The sequence below is a fragment of the Amphichorda felina genome (assembly GCF_050947745.1).
Source record: "Amphichorda felina strain 45539 chromosome Unknown scaffold_6, whole genome shotgun sequence".
NCBI lineage: Eukaryota > Fungi > Ascomycota > Sordariomycetes > Hypocreales > Bionectriaceae > Amphichorda > Amphichorda felina.
Genome location: NW_028145044.1, coordinates 1,399,888 through 1,415,019, shown reverse-complemented (window position 1 = coordinate 1,415,019; position 15,132 = coordinate 1,399,888). Strand labels below are relative to the sequence as shown.

Here is a 15,132-nt window from a genome sequence, read left to right as displayed (position 1 = left end):
GGTTTGGACGGATCAGTCACACCGGAGGCAAGTCATCAGTGAGGGTTCCTGCCCTCTGTGCCCGCCCACGGCGCTCAACGGAGCTCCCTGGTTGGCTGGGGAGCCCTCTGGCGCCGGAGCTTGGGAGCATTGGAGCTGCCCCCTTGAGGCAATGCCAAAAAAGACGAGTCTTCGGTCAGAATGCGCGCTGAGCACTGAAAAAGCCGTGGCGGCTCTGGCGGGGTCGTCCGATAGCTGCCCCACCTGCTTCTCTGGTCCATCCTGGCAATCCTGGCAGTCCTGCAGCAGTGCGGGCATTGAATTTGCCTCGACATCGTCGACGACTTTTTTTCTCCCTCTGCACCGTGCGCAGATTTACAGTGGGTTCTAGGCGGTCTCCCTTGCAACTGGTTGGGTGGCTGATTTTTGGGTGCTGGCTGGCTCCTGGCTGTTTGGGCGCACAGTTCTCCCAATAGCCCACCATCGTAACACCGCCAGCCCACCACTGCTGGTCAATTTTGCCTTCCACCGTGCCCGTATATAGGTACCTATCCAATTCGTGAAAATTGCCCCAAACCTACACATGTCATCCGTAAAAGACGTCTTTGAAATAAAATAAGCGACCGTATCCAGTTTCTGTCTTGTGCCTTGCCCAACTGGTTTTTCGCTGAACTCGCGCCGACCAACCTGCGTTCACCGAGCTGTTCGCCGCCCTTTTGAGACCTGGAACGTCAACGCGGGGCCATAAAACTATAACCCCGCTTTCCTCTCTCGCATCCCACCTCACCACCAATTTTTTCCTCACACACCTACAGGCACTTGAGCCAGGTAACCAGACAATACCGCCAAGATGGTCAAGTAAGTCGCCTCTTCCTGCTCCGGAATCACCTTGCTTGACGGAGTGAGCTCTTGCGCTTCTCCTCATGCCCTTGAATCCCATCCGCGCTGCCTCTGGCCGTCGCGTGGCCTCTTCTTCCTCCCCATCCTCCTCTTCGTTTTGCCGCCCGGAGATAAGCACCTTCCCGCTGGGTCCATCTGGCTGACATACCGCTTCACCATGGCAGCTTCACGGTCGACGAGGTCCGTCAGTTGATGGACAAGCCCACCAATGTCCGAAACATGTCCGTCATTGCCCACGTCGACCACGGCAAGTCGACGCTGACCGACTCCCTCCTGTCCAAGGCCGGTATCATCTCCACCGCTAAGGCTGGTGATGCCCGTGCCACCGACACTCGTGCCGACGAGCAGGAGCGTGGTATCACCATCAAGTCCACCGCCATCACCCTGTACTCCCAGCTCGAGGATGAGAACGACATCAAGGACATTGTTGGCCAGAAGACCAATGGCACCGAGTTCTTGATCAACCTCATTGACTCGCCTGGTCACGTTGATTTCTCCTCCGAGGTCACTGCTGCCCTCCGTGTCACTGATGGTGCCCTCGTTGTCGTCGACACCGTCGAGGGTGTCTGCGTCCAGACCGAGACTGTGCTCCGTCAGGCTCTCGGTGAGCGTATCAAGCCCGTCGTCATCATCAACAAGGTCGATCGTGCCCTTCTCGAGCTCCAGGTCTCCAAGGAGGACCTGTACCAGTCCTTCTCTCGTACCATTGAGTCCGTTAACGTCATCATCTCCACCTACTTCGACAAGAGCCTGGGTGATGTCCAGGTCTACCCCGACAAGGGTACCGTCGCCTTCGGTTCCGGTCTGCACGGCTGGGCCTTCACTATCCGCCAGTTCGCCGTCAGGTACTCCAAGAAGTTTGGCGTTGACAAGGGCAAGATGATGGAGCGTCTCTGGGTAAGCTAAAAGACTTCATTCTCAAAGCCGTGTCCTACTGCCGCTAACCCCCGGTGCAGGGCGACAACTACTTCAACCCCAAGACCAAGAAGTGGACCAAGAACGGCACCTACGAGGGCAAGCCGCTCGAGCGTGCCTTCAACCAGTTCATCCTGGACCCCATCTTCAAGATCTTCTCTGCCGTCATGAACTCCAAGAAGGAGGAGATTAACACTCTCCTTGAGAAGCTTGACCTCAAGCTCTCCGCCGAGGACAAGCAGAAGGAGGGCAAGCAGCTGCTCAAGACTGTCATGCGCACCTTCATCCCTGCCGCCGATGCCCTGCTGGAGATGATGATCCTCCACCTGCCTTCCCCCGTCACCGCCCAGCGGTACCGTGTCGAGACTCTGTACGAGGGTCCCCTCGACGACCCGGCTGCCATTGGTATCCGCGACTGCGACCCCAACGGTCCCCTCATGCTCTACGTCTCCAAGATGGTTCCCACCTCTGACAAGGGCCGCTTCTACGCTTTCGGCCGTGTTTTCTCTGGTACCGTCAAGTCTGGTATCAAGGTCCGCATCCAGGGTCCCAACTACGTCCCCGGCAAGAAGGACGATCTCTTCATCAAGGCTATCCAGCGTACCGTCCTCATGATGGGTGGCAAGGTCGACCCCATTGACGACCTCCCCGCCGGTAACATTGTTGGTCTTGTCGGTATTGATCAGTTCCTGCTCAAGTCTGGTACTCTTACCACCCTGGACACTGCCCATAACCTGAAGGTCATGAAGTTCTCCGTCTCCCCCGTTGTCCAGCGCTCCGTCCAGGTCAAGAACGCCCAGGACCTGCCCAAGCTGGTTGAGGGTCTCAAGCGTCTGTCCAAGTCCGACCCTTGCGTCCTGACCTACACCTCCGACAGCGGTGAGCACGTTGTTGCTGGCGCTGGTGAGCTCCATCTCGAGATTTGCCTCAACGATCTCATGAACGACCACGCTGGTGTTCCCCTCATCATCTCCGACCCCGTCGTCCAGTACCGCGAGACTGTCAACGGAAAGTCCAGCATGACTGCTCTGTCCAAGTCCCCCAACAAGCACAACCGTCTGTACATGGTTGCCGAGCCCATGGAGGAGGACCTGTCCCTTGCCATTGAGGGCGGCAAGATCAGCGCCCGTGACGATTTCAAGCTCCGTGCCCGTGTCCTTGCCGACGACTTCGGCTGGGATGTCACCGACGCCCGCAAGATCTGGACCTTCGGTCCCGATGGTACCGGTGCCAACCTGCTGGTTGACCAGACCAAGGCCGTCCAGTACCTCAACGAAATCAAGGACTCTGTCGTCTCTGGTTTCCAGTGGGCCACCCGTGAGGGTCCCGTCGCCGAGGAGCCCATGCGCTCCATCCGCTTCAACATCCTCGATGTTACCCTGCACGCCGATGCCATCCACCGTGGTGGTGGCCAGATCATCCCCACTGCCCGCCGTGTCCTGTACGCCTCGACCCTGCTGGCCGAGCCCGCTCTGCTCGAGCCCGTCTACCTCGTCGAGATCCAGGTTCCCGAGCAGGCCATGGGTGGCGTGTACAGCGTCCTGACCCGCCGTCGTGGTCACGTCTTCAGCGAGGAGCAGCGCCCTGGTACTCCTCTGTTCAACATCAAGGCCTACCTGCCCGTCCTGGAGTCCTTCGGCTTCAACGGTGACCTGCGCCAGGCCACCTCTGGCCAGGCCTTCCCCCAGTCCGTCTTCGACCACTGGCAGGTGCTGCCCGGTGGCTCTCCCCTGGACCCCACCACCAAGACCGGCCAGATCGTGTGCGAGATGCGCAAGCGCAAGGGTATCAAGGTTGAGGTGCCCGGCTACGAGAACGTAAGTGCCGCCGTCGCACGCCCCAAACTCACAGATGACAGCATGCTAACATGGCTTCACAGTACTACGATAAGCTGTAAACGACTTCCTCATGTGCCGATAGAATCAGCGACTGTGTCAAGATGGACACACTACCTCAACAGGCTCCTTGCGAAGATGTGGAACACTTGCCTGGGCCCAATAGAGAAGCTCCCCATGATAACCAAAAGGGGGGTTTGTCGTCAAACGACAAGCCGACGAGACAAGAAAGGACGGAAAAAAGATTTGAGGGCTGAATTGAGGCCATAATCAACGGGAAGCTCCGCTTGGCTCTTTTTTCATGTAGTGACGTCGATAGTGGAATACGATCAGAATGATGATTACTGTAATATGTTCTATGATTTAAGTGGTTATCCTTTCGTAGAATCTATGTATCTGGTAGTGGTAGTGTTACGTGCAAGTTCGCTGGGGTTTCCAGCTCTCCATATCTACCTACCCGTGGGTAGATGAATACCACATCAGGTGCTGCCCAACGGTCTCTTCCCCCCCTTTGCTGTAATTCTCCTCTCCTTTTAATACGAAGGCTGTGCAGACCAAATGAAGAGCGATTGAAATGAATTTACAGGTTCAAGATGAATTAATCCCTACAATGCTGCGAGTATAGCGGTGCTTGGAGATTAATAGTGGCGCGTTACTAAGCTTTACGAGTTACTCGTACAATTTGGGGCGGACCTTAGGTGACCTTGAACCCAAAAAAAGTTCCCGAACAAGCTTTCCTATTGTATTTGGAGGCCACCCAACAACCACTACAGGCATTCAGCATTACGCGTGTGTAACGACTTTACAATTCAACACGGAGAACAACATACGTTTCTCGCGAATCCCCGAACCCCGACCGCCATACGAGTCCGTCCCCGTCGACAGCCGGTCAAAGCGAGAAGGCACTGGCCCATCCTCGATGGTCCCAGACACACGGCCGCCATGCTGTTCCCCGAAGAGGACGCGCCACTGCTGAAGGCGTGGATCGTGAGGCGCATAGAGGACACCTCCGACGCCGACGCCGAGGTACTGGCCGAATACATCATCGCGCTGCTGAAGCACGACGGCACTAAGGAGGACGTCCGCAAGCTGTGCGAGGCCGAGATCCCCGACTTCCTCACCGAGGACCCCAAGGCGTTCCTCGACGACGTGTTCCAGGCGATCGCGTACAAGTCGTACGTCCCGGGGGCTCCCCCGCCACCAAAGATCCCACCGCCTGGACTACCGGCGCAAGCCGCCCCTGCGTTTGCCCAGGATGTGGGTGGTGTGGGCGCCCCGGTGGCGGCGCAGGGCCCGAGGAAGAGAGGATATCACGATTTTGATGCGCCAGGAGGCCAGGAGGGATACATGAATGGCCAGCGTCCCATGAAGAATCCAAGGCGATACGGCCGAGGCCGGGAGAGGGGAGAGGAAGGGCTGCCCATGGGCATGCCGCCGTACGACCTCGAGAACCCTATGGCTGCCCTCATGAGCATGGGAATACCTTACCCCGGCATGCCTCAGTTCCCCAGCGTAGGCGGTCGTGGCGGCCGACAGCGCAAGCGAGGACGGTGCCGGGACTTCGACACCAAGGGATTCTGTGCTCGGGGGAGCAGCTGCAATTACGACCACGGCAATGGGAATGACGGCGGCGCCGGTTACATGCCCCATATAAGGCGGCCGGATGAAGGTACGATTCCTCCCTCTTATTGGGCTACCCCAAGCGATGTTCCGTGATGGGAACATTCGAATACGCGGAATCACTGTACGAGTCCTGCGGCCGTGATTCAAGCAAGTGATAGCTTCTGATGGCAACCGTCTCACCTGTCCGCTTGGGGTTTCTTTTGGAGGATCTTGCTGATTGATATATGCCTTTCTAGAATACGATCCGGACGATGCAATCATCACGTTAACCGCCCCGCAGAACCAAGCTGCCCTCTTTGGCTACGGGCATCGTGACGCGAACCGTGGCCGAGGGAACCGCAAAGGAGGCCGAGGGAGCAAGAAGCGCGGGGCTCGAGCATCATTTTCTGCCGAGGGCCCCGTCCACGATCGTTCGAAGAGCACCGTCGTGGTGGAGAATATCCCAGAGGAGCACTTCAGCGAGGAGGAAGTGCGAGGCTTCTTCTCTCAGTTTGGCAATATTGTAGAGATATCGATGCAGCCTTACAAGCACCTGGCCATTGTCAAGTACGACAAGTGGGGGTCAGCCAACGCGGCGTACCGGTCGCCAAAGGTCATATTCGACAACCGCTTCGTCAAGGTGTTCTGGTATCAGGACAGTAACGATTCCCTGCCCCCTTCCGTCGCAAACGGCCACAACTTCCACGGCCAAGAAAGCTCGGAACATATGGATGCCGAGCTGGATATGGATCCGGAAGAGTTCCAGCGGAGACAGGAGGAGGCGCAAAGACAGCACCTGGAGAGGGAGAACAAGCGTACGGAGCTAGAACGGCAACGCCAGGAGCTGGAGAAGAAGCAGCAGGAGCTGATGGAGAAGCACCGTGAGGAGACGCAGCGGCTGCAGAGAAAGCTGCAGGAAAAGAAAGGCGGCGACACCGAGGCCCACGCCGGGGGGACGGGGACGGATATGTTGCGGGCCAAGCTCGCTGCCCTGGAGCAAGAGGCTAAGATCCTGGGCATCGATCCCGATGCAGCCTCCGATGCAGGCTCGTACTCGTCTAGAGGCGGATGGCGGGGGCGAGGGGGCGGCGGGTTCCGGGGCGGGTTCCGTGGCAGGGCTCGTGGTGGTTGGAGGGGAGGACGAGGCAGCTTCGGGGGTGTCGAAGGGAGACATGCCGCTTATGCACAGTACTCTCTCGACAACCGTCCAAAGAGGCTATCTATTACGGGCGCAGACTTCAGCGTTCCCGAGAAGGACGAGAGTCTGCGCCACTTCCTGCTGATGGTAAGTCGGGCATACTACTTGCACTATGGCCCCCAGAGAACAGGAGGAGACTGACATGAGTTTGCAGAATCTTGGCGAGTTTGAGTCCATAGACCGTTCCGGCTCGACGGCATACGTCTCCTTCCGCGACCGCAAGACGGCAGAGAAGCTGTACTACTCCCTGCATGGCAAGGAGCTCCCCGGCGTGGAGGGCAAGCTTGACCTGGAGTGGGTGAGCAACCCGCCGGCTTCTGCCACCACCGCCTCGTCGTCCGCTGCTCCAACCCAGGGCGAGGGTGACGCCATGTTTGCGGACGCCGACGATGCGGAGCGGCTGCAGGATGCGCCGTTGGAGACGGAGTATGATGAGCAGCGGGTGGAGAACGAGGATGCCTACTAGGATGCCTGCTAGTACTAAGAACTCTACTATAACGGGTAATAGTAGCTACTGAGGGTACCGTCGTGGGCCTACATATTTAGGCTATCTGCGAGTATGCCAAGCTGAGCATGCACTGGCAAAAGCAGACCAGGACATTCAAAAGGGGGGAATAGCGAGAATTGTGCAATGGGTTTTTTAGAGTAACATGGGTAAATAATGACTTCTACATGCGAACGAGAATTGTTCTCGTCCATGTCACACGCGAAAGCGCCCTCGGAAACTTCGTGGCCATGGTAGATAGTGTCCATATGGCGCTCTATCAATTGTATTTCAGGACTACATCCGCCTCGTATCGAACTCCTCCCAAGTCCCCCAGCCAAACAAAGGGAGGGGGAACTTGCTGTCAAAAACGCTCCTCCACGAATTCAAATTCAGAAAATATCAATCAGAAGGCTTTTTTCCTTTTCCTTCTCCTCCTTAATTTCCACTGGTCCGCTCCGTTGGGCTTTGGGGGGTATCGTTGAGATGTTGTGTATGGTAAATGCAGAAGAAGAGAAGAATATTTGCCCGCGAGTCGTAGTCGGCTGCCGTCATGTTAAATAGTTATAAGACGAATGTTGGATGGCTTGTCGTAATGCCTTTGCGTTTGGCACATAAAGTTTTTTTGTCGTTTGTTTTTCGTTGGCGACATGTTGTCGTTAGATGGTATGGAAAAGAAACCCGGTTGTCGCGCTTTGGATGATGGTGGAAAGAAAAAACTCCCTGCCGTTAAACCCCTTTCATGAGAGAAATGCGCTCCAGATTGTGTCTTTTTGTTGAAAAAGACACATGTTGTCCGTGGTCGTAACGCCCGCCCAATGCCAGGATACAATACTAGGAAAGAAAGACATGATAAGAAAAGTAATAGATGGACTCTGAGCCCTAGCTGGCGGCAGCAGCAGCTTGAGCCGGCTCCTGGGGAGCACCATTCGTGGCGGGCTCAGAGGTATGGTTGCCGTTTACCTGAGGTTCGGCGAGGGTCTGCTTCTCCAGGACATCCCAGTCAACCTCGAGATCCTTGAAAACGTCAAAGATGGTGGTCTTATCGTGGAAGTCGTTGTTCACTGCCATCCAGTCAGTCAAAAGGCCCTCATTTGATCAGCACGAAGACAAGAACTTACCGATGTTGATCAAGCACCATTCCGTCATGATGTTCTCAATCACTTTCCGGCTGGAAGAGGAGGAGTCGAAGCAATGGGCCCAGTCCATGCCCAGCTGGAACGCCTCGTCCCTCCACGCAAGGAAGCTGACGCTCTCCACAATGGTGGGCTGAACGATCTCCTTGCCGGGGAACACACCCCATGTCACGGCGTTGGGTCCTTCGTGGCGGACGTTGGACTGGAGGTTGCCGGCCTTGGTGACGGCGTAGTAGGTAAGCTCCGGACGCTTATTCACCCGCTCGACTACCTTGGAGTAGAGATCCGGGTGCACGAGGACCTCAAGATACGATTTCTGGTAGACGTATCCGTTGGAGGGGCCCCAGCCGTACACGGGGTGCGAGGACTTGACACCGTCAACAGCAGGCTGCGAGTTGATGGTCAAAAGGCCACGCTTGTTCAGGTCAAAGAGCTCATCCTTGATAATCTCGGACTCGCTGGTCAGGGGGGATTCACTCCAGGGCAGCGAATCGAGCTCCTTGTTCAGGTAGCGGCAGAAGAGGTCAGCCACGTCACGAACAGACTTGGGCTCTCCCCACTTCTTCCGATTTGCCTCGTTTGATCCAGGTAGGCCAATACCGTATGCGTCAAGCTCTCCAAAGGCAGGAGACCGCGAATCACCCCAGCGACCATTGGGAAACTCGTCCCAGTCTTGGGTCCGCCTGACGTAGGCCTTGGCCCGGTTCCGCCAGAAAATGGGCCGCACATCCTCGTCGCGGCGACCGAGTCCCTTGGACGGCTTCCAAGGAAGGGCGGGCTTGAATGGCCGCTCGGCCGAGGGAGCCCAGTTGAGCTCCTCGAGGACCATGCGCGTAGCCTGGGCCAGGTTCATGGTGTAAAAGTGCAGGTGGAAGATGCCGTTGGCGAGCAGCTTGCGGCACATGTCGGCGACCAGAGTCTTGCCAATCTCCCTGACCGCGACGTCGTCGTTCTTGACGGGCTCGAGCTTGTCCAGCCACTCCTGGGGGATCTTGCACTGCATGTGGTTCGCTCTCCGCAGGAAGCTGGCGTATGTGGCAATGGGCATGATGCCGGGGAGGATGGGGACGTTGATGCCGCGCTCACGGACCTTTTTGACCCAGCGCACAAAGTTATCGGCGTCGTAGAACATCTGGGTGACGATGAAGGTGCCACCGCAGTCAACCTTCTCCTTCAGGTGATCGAGGAGCTGCTCCTCGTCCTTGTTGTCATCGCAGCCTTCGGGGTAGCCAGCGACGCCAATGTCAAAGTGATCGCCATACGTCTTCCGGATATGCTTGACAAGATCGCGGGCGTACGAGAAGCCGTCCTCGGTGGCAGTCCACTTCTCATTATCACGGGGAGGGTCACCACGGAGGGCTAGGATGTTGGTGCAGCCGGCCTTGTAGGCCTTCTCGAGGGCATCATTGACCTTATCGCGGCCCATATCGGTACACGTCAGGTGCATACACGTCTCAAGGCCGTAGACGGTCTGGGCCTGGAGGACCATCTCGCAGGTGAGCTCGGCAATGCGGCCGCCGGCGCCCCAGGTGATGTCGATGAACTTGGGGCCGAAGTTGTACATGCGGTCCATGCGCTCGTAGAGGTTCTGGACACCCTGGGCCGTCTTGGGGGGAAAGTACTCGAAGGAGAAGGAGGGCTGGCCGGTGGCCTCGGCCTCGTCGAGCATGGCCTTGATATGCATCTTGGCGGAGTCGGTGCAGCTGTCGGAGGAAGAGAGAAAGTGTTACCGAGATGGGAGAGGATTCGAGGTCGTGAAGCTGAGCATATACAGCAGGGGAAGGGGAGGCGGGTTCGTGTATGAGTAGAGAACCCCAAGAGACAAATAAAGGACTAGGAGAGAAAGTCAGTATGGCAATTGATAGATGTTGGTCTTTACTTTAGGACAGGCAGGCTTTCTCGGACGGAGGAAGGGCATAAAGCGATAATAATACACTGATGTATCGCCAGAGCCATGGCTGATCCACCTCTCGTCGTCGCTCCTATTCCATGGTGGGGGGGGGGGGGTCCCATGGGGATGGCGGGGAGGTTCTGAGGACTTTTTGACTCACGAGAACAGAAACAGAGTCCACGGGGAGAACTCGAAATACGTTTCCAAGGAAGCAGCCTCCGGACACTATTCCAAAGCAGAGACAGAAGCTCCCCGGGCAGCAGTAGAGAATTGCAGGGTGTTTGGGAATGGAAATGGCGGAAGAAGAGGAAAGAGTCTTGGGGACGAGGATGCTCCGAAGATGGGAGGGATGAGGTCGAGTTAGCGGGGCCTGGCGGGTGCGCGGAAGTGCTTGGATTTAGCGAGGTACTTTGGGGCCACGTCGAAAATTCTCCCCTCGCAGGCGCTGCCAGGCGCTGCCACTGCCGCACGGCTCCCCCTTGGGGGCTTGGGGTGGGCAGGCTGATTGGCTGGGGGTGACACCTCCATGTACATCATTAGCAGCCGTGGCGTAGCAGTTGGCAGCCCAGGGGCCGTTGCCGGCGATTGCTGGCCGGTGGCTGCTGGTGCCATGGTGCCATTGTGGGGATTTCACAATGACGCCCTCCATGAGATGAGTCCAACCTCCAACCGCGTCTCTCTCGACCATCTTGGGCTCTTGGCTGTCTTTGATCTCTTCACCTGACTCAGGCCTCGCGCTGCCGCCCCGCAACAATATCAACCTCAACCTCAACCTCAACCTCAATGCATCCCCAGATGCTCCCTCTGACTTTTATACCGCAGCACCGGCTGAGCCCCGTATTCCACCTGTATTTCACAATGGCCAGCCCAGCGAGTCCGAGGTGCCTTGCATCTGGTTGCATCTGGTTGCGCCTGGTTGCGCCTGGTTGCACCTGGTTGCACCTGGTAGTGCAGGTACTTCCCAACCCCCACAAGAACGCTGCACGCTGCACACCACCTTCCCACCACCTTCCCGCCTTCTGGGCCCCTCCATCTGGTCATGACGCACGCTGCCCCAGACACAGCAGAGTCCATCTGCATATTAGTCTTTCCTTGATTGCTTGGGTAAATGGCTCACCTCACACAGTCCTTCTGCACTTTGTCCATCCCTTTTTCTTACCCTCGCATCTTATTCCGCGTCGGGAATTCTTTGTGCTGTCATCATTCGTCCCGAGACAGTGTGTGCCTGCCGTGGAGGGTTGCATACACTCGACTCGAGTACGTGTGTAGTATTGATCAAGTTGGAGACACTAATGGCATCATGCGATCATGGGACTACATCTCACCTATTCAGCTCGGGAGCAGCTACATGAACCCTGAGAGAGACTCGTACTGACTACTACTACTACTGACTGTGGTTCGGCACGGCATCGTGCATCGCAGGCTGTGCCGTTCCTGCAAGTACCGCTGCCCGACGCTCATGTCATCTCCGTGTGCGTCACATGAGTTTGCGAGTCTCTTTCCCAACGTCCCACCGCATGACCTTGCGTCTTTGACCGGGAACAAGATGGCCTATTGCCGATTCCGTCGCATTGTCAACTACCAGTCGATGCTGCAGCGCGGCGTATCCCGAGCTACTACTATGTACTCTCCCAGCCAGCTGTAAGCCACACCCTCACCAACAGTGTCACTCCGCCTTCAACAACAGCGGCGCCGCCCCCCGGAGCTCCCGCCACCGGTTGCTCGTCTCGATGATGCTCCTGTCGAATAGGAACCACCACCGCTCGAACAGCACCTGCCCGACCTCCCAGCCCCCCGGGTCGCATGGGTCCGCGCCGTAGATGCGCACGCCCTCGGCGTTGTCCTCGAGGTCGTACACAAAGTTGACCAGCGCCAGGGGCCCCTGAGCGATGGGCGGCCGCGCCTCGTCTGGCAGCTCCAGGAACATGAGGATGCGGTCGCGCGTCGACGGCCATGGGAGGAAGTCGATGACCGGGTGGTGCGGCACTGACACCTGCGAGGGCGTCGGCCGCCACGCCTCCGGGAGCTGGTCCGCCGGCGTGCCTAGGCCCTGGTTGAACGGCGAGAGGCAGTCGAGCTTCCAGAGCGACTGCGCGTCGCACCCGATGCGCTGGGATATCCGTAGCATCGCCTTGAGGATCGTGAGCTCGTGCACGGGAAGGAGGTAGCTGTCCGGGAATTCTATGTCGGTCGACGACGGGGCCGATGAAGTGCCAAGGGACGGCGGCGAGCTGAACTGCGGCGAAAACGTCTCTGTAGTGCTGGGTACCGAGAGTGCCGGCAAGCAGAAGGTATCATCCGCGGTAGTCTGCCCGTCCAGGAAGTCAGGCAGGGGTACACTGGGCCCAGACAGAAGCGTTGATAGATCGTTGCCGTCGGTCACATCCCAGTTGGTGAGTTCGAGGTCCATGAGGGCGACTGCACCATCCATTGAGGGGTGGGGATGGGATGGTGACGGCCACGGGATGTCGCCTACGATTTCCATCTCTTCCACCGGCTCGGGACATGGCGGTGGCGCTGTCTCTGAATCCCGCGACGATTCCCGCCGGGACTCACTCTGTTTCTTCTTGTCTTTCGACTGTAAGCGATCTTGGCGCTTTCGCTCCCCTGTAGGCGTGTTAGTCCTTCCCCGGCTCACCATTGTCCAAAACCCCATCTTCCAGGGCAGCGAAACTCACGGTAGCGGCGCTGGGCTAAGACGTTGAGGACTCGTTTCCTCTCGGCTGCGTCCTGGTCAATGTCGGGAACCTCGAGGGGCGGCGGCGCCTTGTACACTCGCTGCCGAGTTCGTGGCTTCCCGCCTGTATCAGCTGCTGATGAGCAGATGGATCCTGGTGAATCTGACCCTCCGCTGGCCATGATGGTAATGCGCTCGAAACTAGGATACCACCGGTCCAGGTCCTAGATTCTGATGTGAGGCCCCGGGTGAGAATATTTCAGCAAAGTAAATTGGGAGGGGTTGCGTTGGAGAAAGTTTAGAGTCGTAAAGATAGCTGAGGAGAACAGGAAATCGTATCTCGGCTCGTCTAAGCTCGTCTAAGCGAGCATAACTCTTTGTGGACATGTTGCCAGCGAGCAGAGTGAATTCGCACTGTAGGAGCATAACGGATACTAGGCACCTTGCCGATGCGGGGGCACTGGCTGTGTTGGAAAGTATTTCCCATCGCGCTATGCTCCCCGGGGGTTCAGCTACACAGTGTGTAGATACTGTACAGCGTCAGGTCATGAGGTGTGGCAAAAGGCTCACGACGACGACAAGAACGCCACGCCGTCCCTAAGATACCCTGGAAGCTGGCGGAGCATAAATTTTGTGTAAGTCAGTTCTTCTAGAGGTATGAAAAAAAGTTGCCAAAAGAGGGACGGACCGAACTTCGCTCTTGCGGGTAGGGTTGCGGCGATCCTGAGGGCAATGCAAAGGGCACCGGTTTCTCTGGGCCGCATGTTGGTCCATTGGTAAATAAATATATGGGAGCATTTGGCCGAAGGGAAAGACTTTAATTGATGTGGAATGAGTATGAGCCTTAGGGGGGCAGTAGATGGCTTATATCCCATGTGGCTACACACTACGGAGTAGAGCAGTGGGAGAAACCATCACGACTAAGCATAACGCTGCGAAAGAAACGCGAAACTTGGCAACGGCTCTGTGTATACCCCATCTAATTGGGTAAATCAATTTCAGACCAAGATGTGTGGGTATCACTTGTCTTTCGTTGTTAGCAATGACAATGTCGAGTAATCAATCTTCACCAGCTTACATCCTACACAGACAGTACACATCCAAGCACCATCGACGCTCCCAGCAGCACTAGGCTTAATGAGAGACTGCCTGCCCCTGAGTCCCCAGTCTCGGTTACCGTAGGCGTTTCAGTATTGGTCGCGGAGTGTGTTCTCGATCCAAACAATTCCTCGCGCGCATTGCTCTTGGTCGACCACCCCCACATGTCCTCCCCCATGTCTGTTCCCATCGTCGTCCCCGTCGGCTCTGGATCCGACGACGTCTCCTTGCAATCAAGCGAGGCCAGATTCGCACTCCGCCCCGAGATTAACTTCTCCGGATCCGCCGAGGGCAGCGGGCCGTCGCCACCATCGTACAACTTGGTCACGCCCGCGGTGATGGACACGGGGACGGAGCGCGACTCGAGGAAGCAAGTGTTGATGCCTGATGACACGGCGGTCCTGAGGTCAACTTGCTCGTCTGCCGCGACCGTCGTGGCCTGGCAGTAGCCGGCATGGTCATCAGCGACCTTCTCTGGGCCCCCTATACCTAGGTCGCACGCCCAGACGGTGCGGCTGCCACCAGCAACGCGCTCGCCGGCCCAGGATGACCCTGAGGCATGGGTGATGGTCTGCGCGGGGAAGTTGTCGGAGCTGCAGGGGGCATCGCAGGTGACGAGGTAGGTCCTGTGGTCGTCGCCGGCAGAGATGACAGAGGCGACGAGCGTCGCGGGATGGTCGATGTCGTGGAGGAAGAAGTTGCGGACGGCCGTAGTAGGCCAGCTGGATGTATCCCTGGTCGACATGGGTGCGTCCATTGTGCCCACGGCTGTGTCTGCCTATGCCTATCCTGACCTGAGGCTAGACTTCGGCGACGATGCGGGACTGTGGGGAGCGATGGCGCGGGGAAACGGGGAAAGCCAGCTCTGCATTACGGGGATTATATTGTGTTGGCCGCTATCCATGGCTCACAGGATGGCACATGGGTCTCGCGGGCCTCGCGTGCCGGGAAGCGGTTACTAGCTATATTGCCAGATCTTGGGGGGAGCCCAGATTCTGGGCAGATGCAACCTCATGCAGGTTCCATGAATAAGTTGCATACAAGTAGTATTGCCATCTGACAGCCTGACTAGTGACTATCATTCGTTGACAAGCGCCGAGGAGGCATGGATTTCGGACCCTAGTTGCTTCACTCCATTTTTAGTTATCCGTAAAATGTCCGAAGAACTAAGGTCTGGGTATCCGTACATGGCTTAGCTATCGTCGTGTCAGCATTTGTGCAAGTCATGGTGGATGAGAGCAGCCCGAGGTAGTCTTAATCCTGCTTGGTCCTGGGACACACAGATATAGTCATCTGTTGGTAGCGTATATCCATCTCGAAAACATTTGGCAGCGAAGGCTGAGTATGTGAGCACGTAAAGAGGCTGACGCGTCGCGACTATCTTAACCTCACAAGCCACTCCTGGGTAGCCTGCGTC

General features: G+C 57.1%; 4 protein-coding genes across 4 annotated transcripts; 2 read left to right on the top strand and 2 right to left on the bottom strand.

Annotated features, from left to right (window-relative positions):
* Positions 1-829: 829 nt before the first annotated feature.
* On the top strand, positions 830-3,691 carry EFT2 (P-loop containing nucleoside triphosphate hydrolase protein; the record flags this gene model as incomplete). Its single annotated transcript, XM_083195682.1, has 4 exons — positions 830-837; positions 1,044-1,776; positions 1,836-3,611; positions 3,674-3,691. The coding sequence occupies 4 exons, from the start codon at positions 830-832 to the stop codon at positions 3,689-3,691; spliced, it is 2,535 nt and encodes an 844-aa protein (XP_083048698.1).
* Positions 3,692-4,571: 880 nt separating this feature from the next.
* ACO1O0_006287 (uncharacterized protein) lies at positions 4,572-6,895 on the top strand (the record flags this gene model as incomplete). Its single annotated transcript, XM_083195681.1, has 3 exons — positions 4,572-5,298; positions 5,489-6,516; positions 6,584-6,895. The coding sequence occupies 3 exons, from the start codon at positions 4,572-4,574 to the stop codon at positions 6,893-6,895; spliced, it is 2,067 nt and encodes a 688-aa protein (XP_083048697.1).
* Positions 6,896-7,795: 900 nt separating this feature from the next.
* On the bottom strand, positions 7,796-9,733 carry MET13 (methylenetetrahydrofolate reductase (NAD(P)H) MET13; the record flags this gene model as incomplete). Its single annotated transcript, XM_083195680.1, has 2 exons — positions 7,796-7,977; positions 8,035-9,733. 2 exons carry the CDS (start codon positions 9,731-9,733, stop codon positions 7,796-7,798), a joined length of 1,881 nt encoding a protein of 626 aa, XP_083048696.1.
* A 1,873-nt stretch (positions 9,734-11,606) lies between these two features.
* ACO1O0_006285 (bZIP transcription factor) lies at positions 11,607-14,472 on the bottom strand (the record flags this gene model as incomplete). Its single annotated transcript, XM_083195679.1, has 3 exons — positions 11,607-12,547; positions 12,619-12,841; positions 13,795-14,472. 3 exons carry the CDS (start codon positions 14,470-14,472, stop codon positions 11,607-11,609), a joined length of 1,842 nt encoding a protein of 613 aa, XP_083048695.1.
* Between the last annotated feature and the right edge of the window lie 660 nt (positions 14,473-15,132).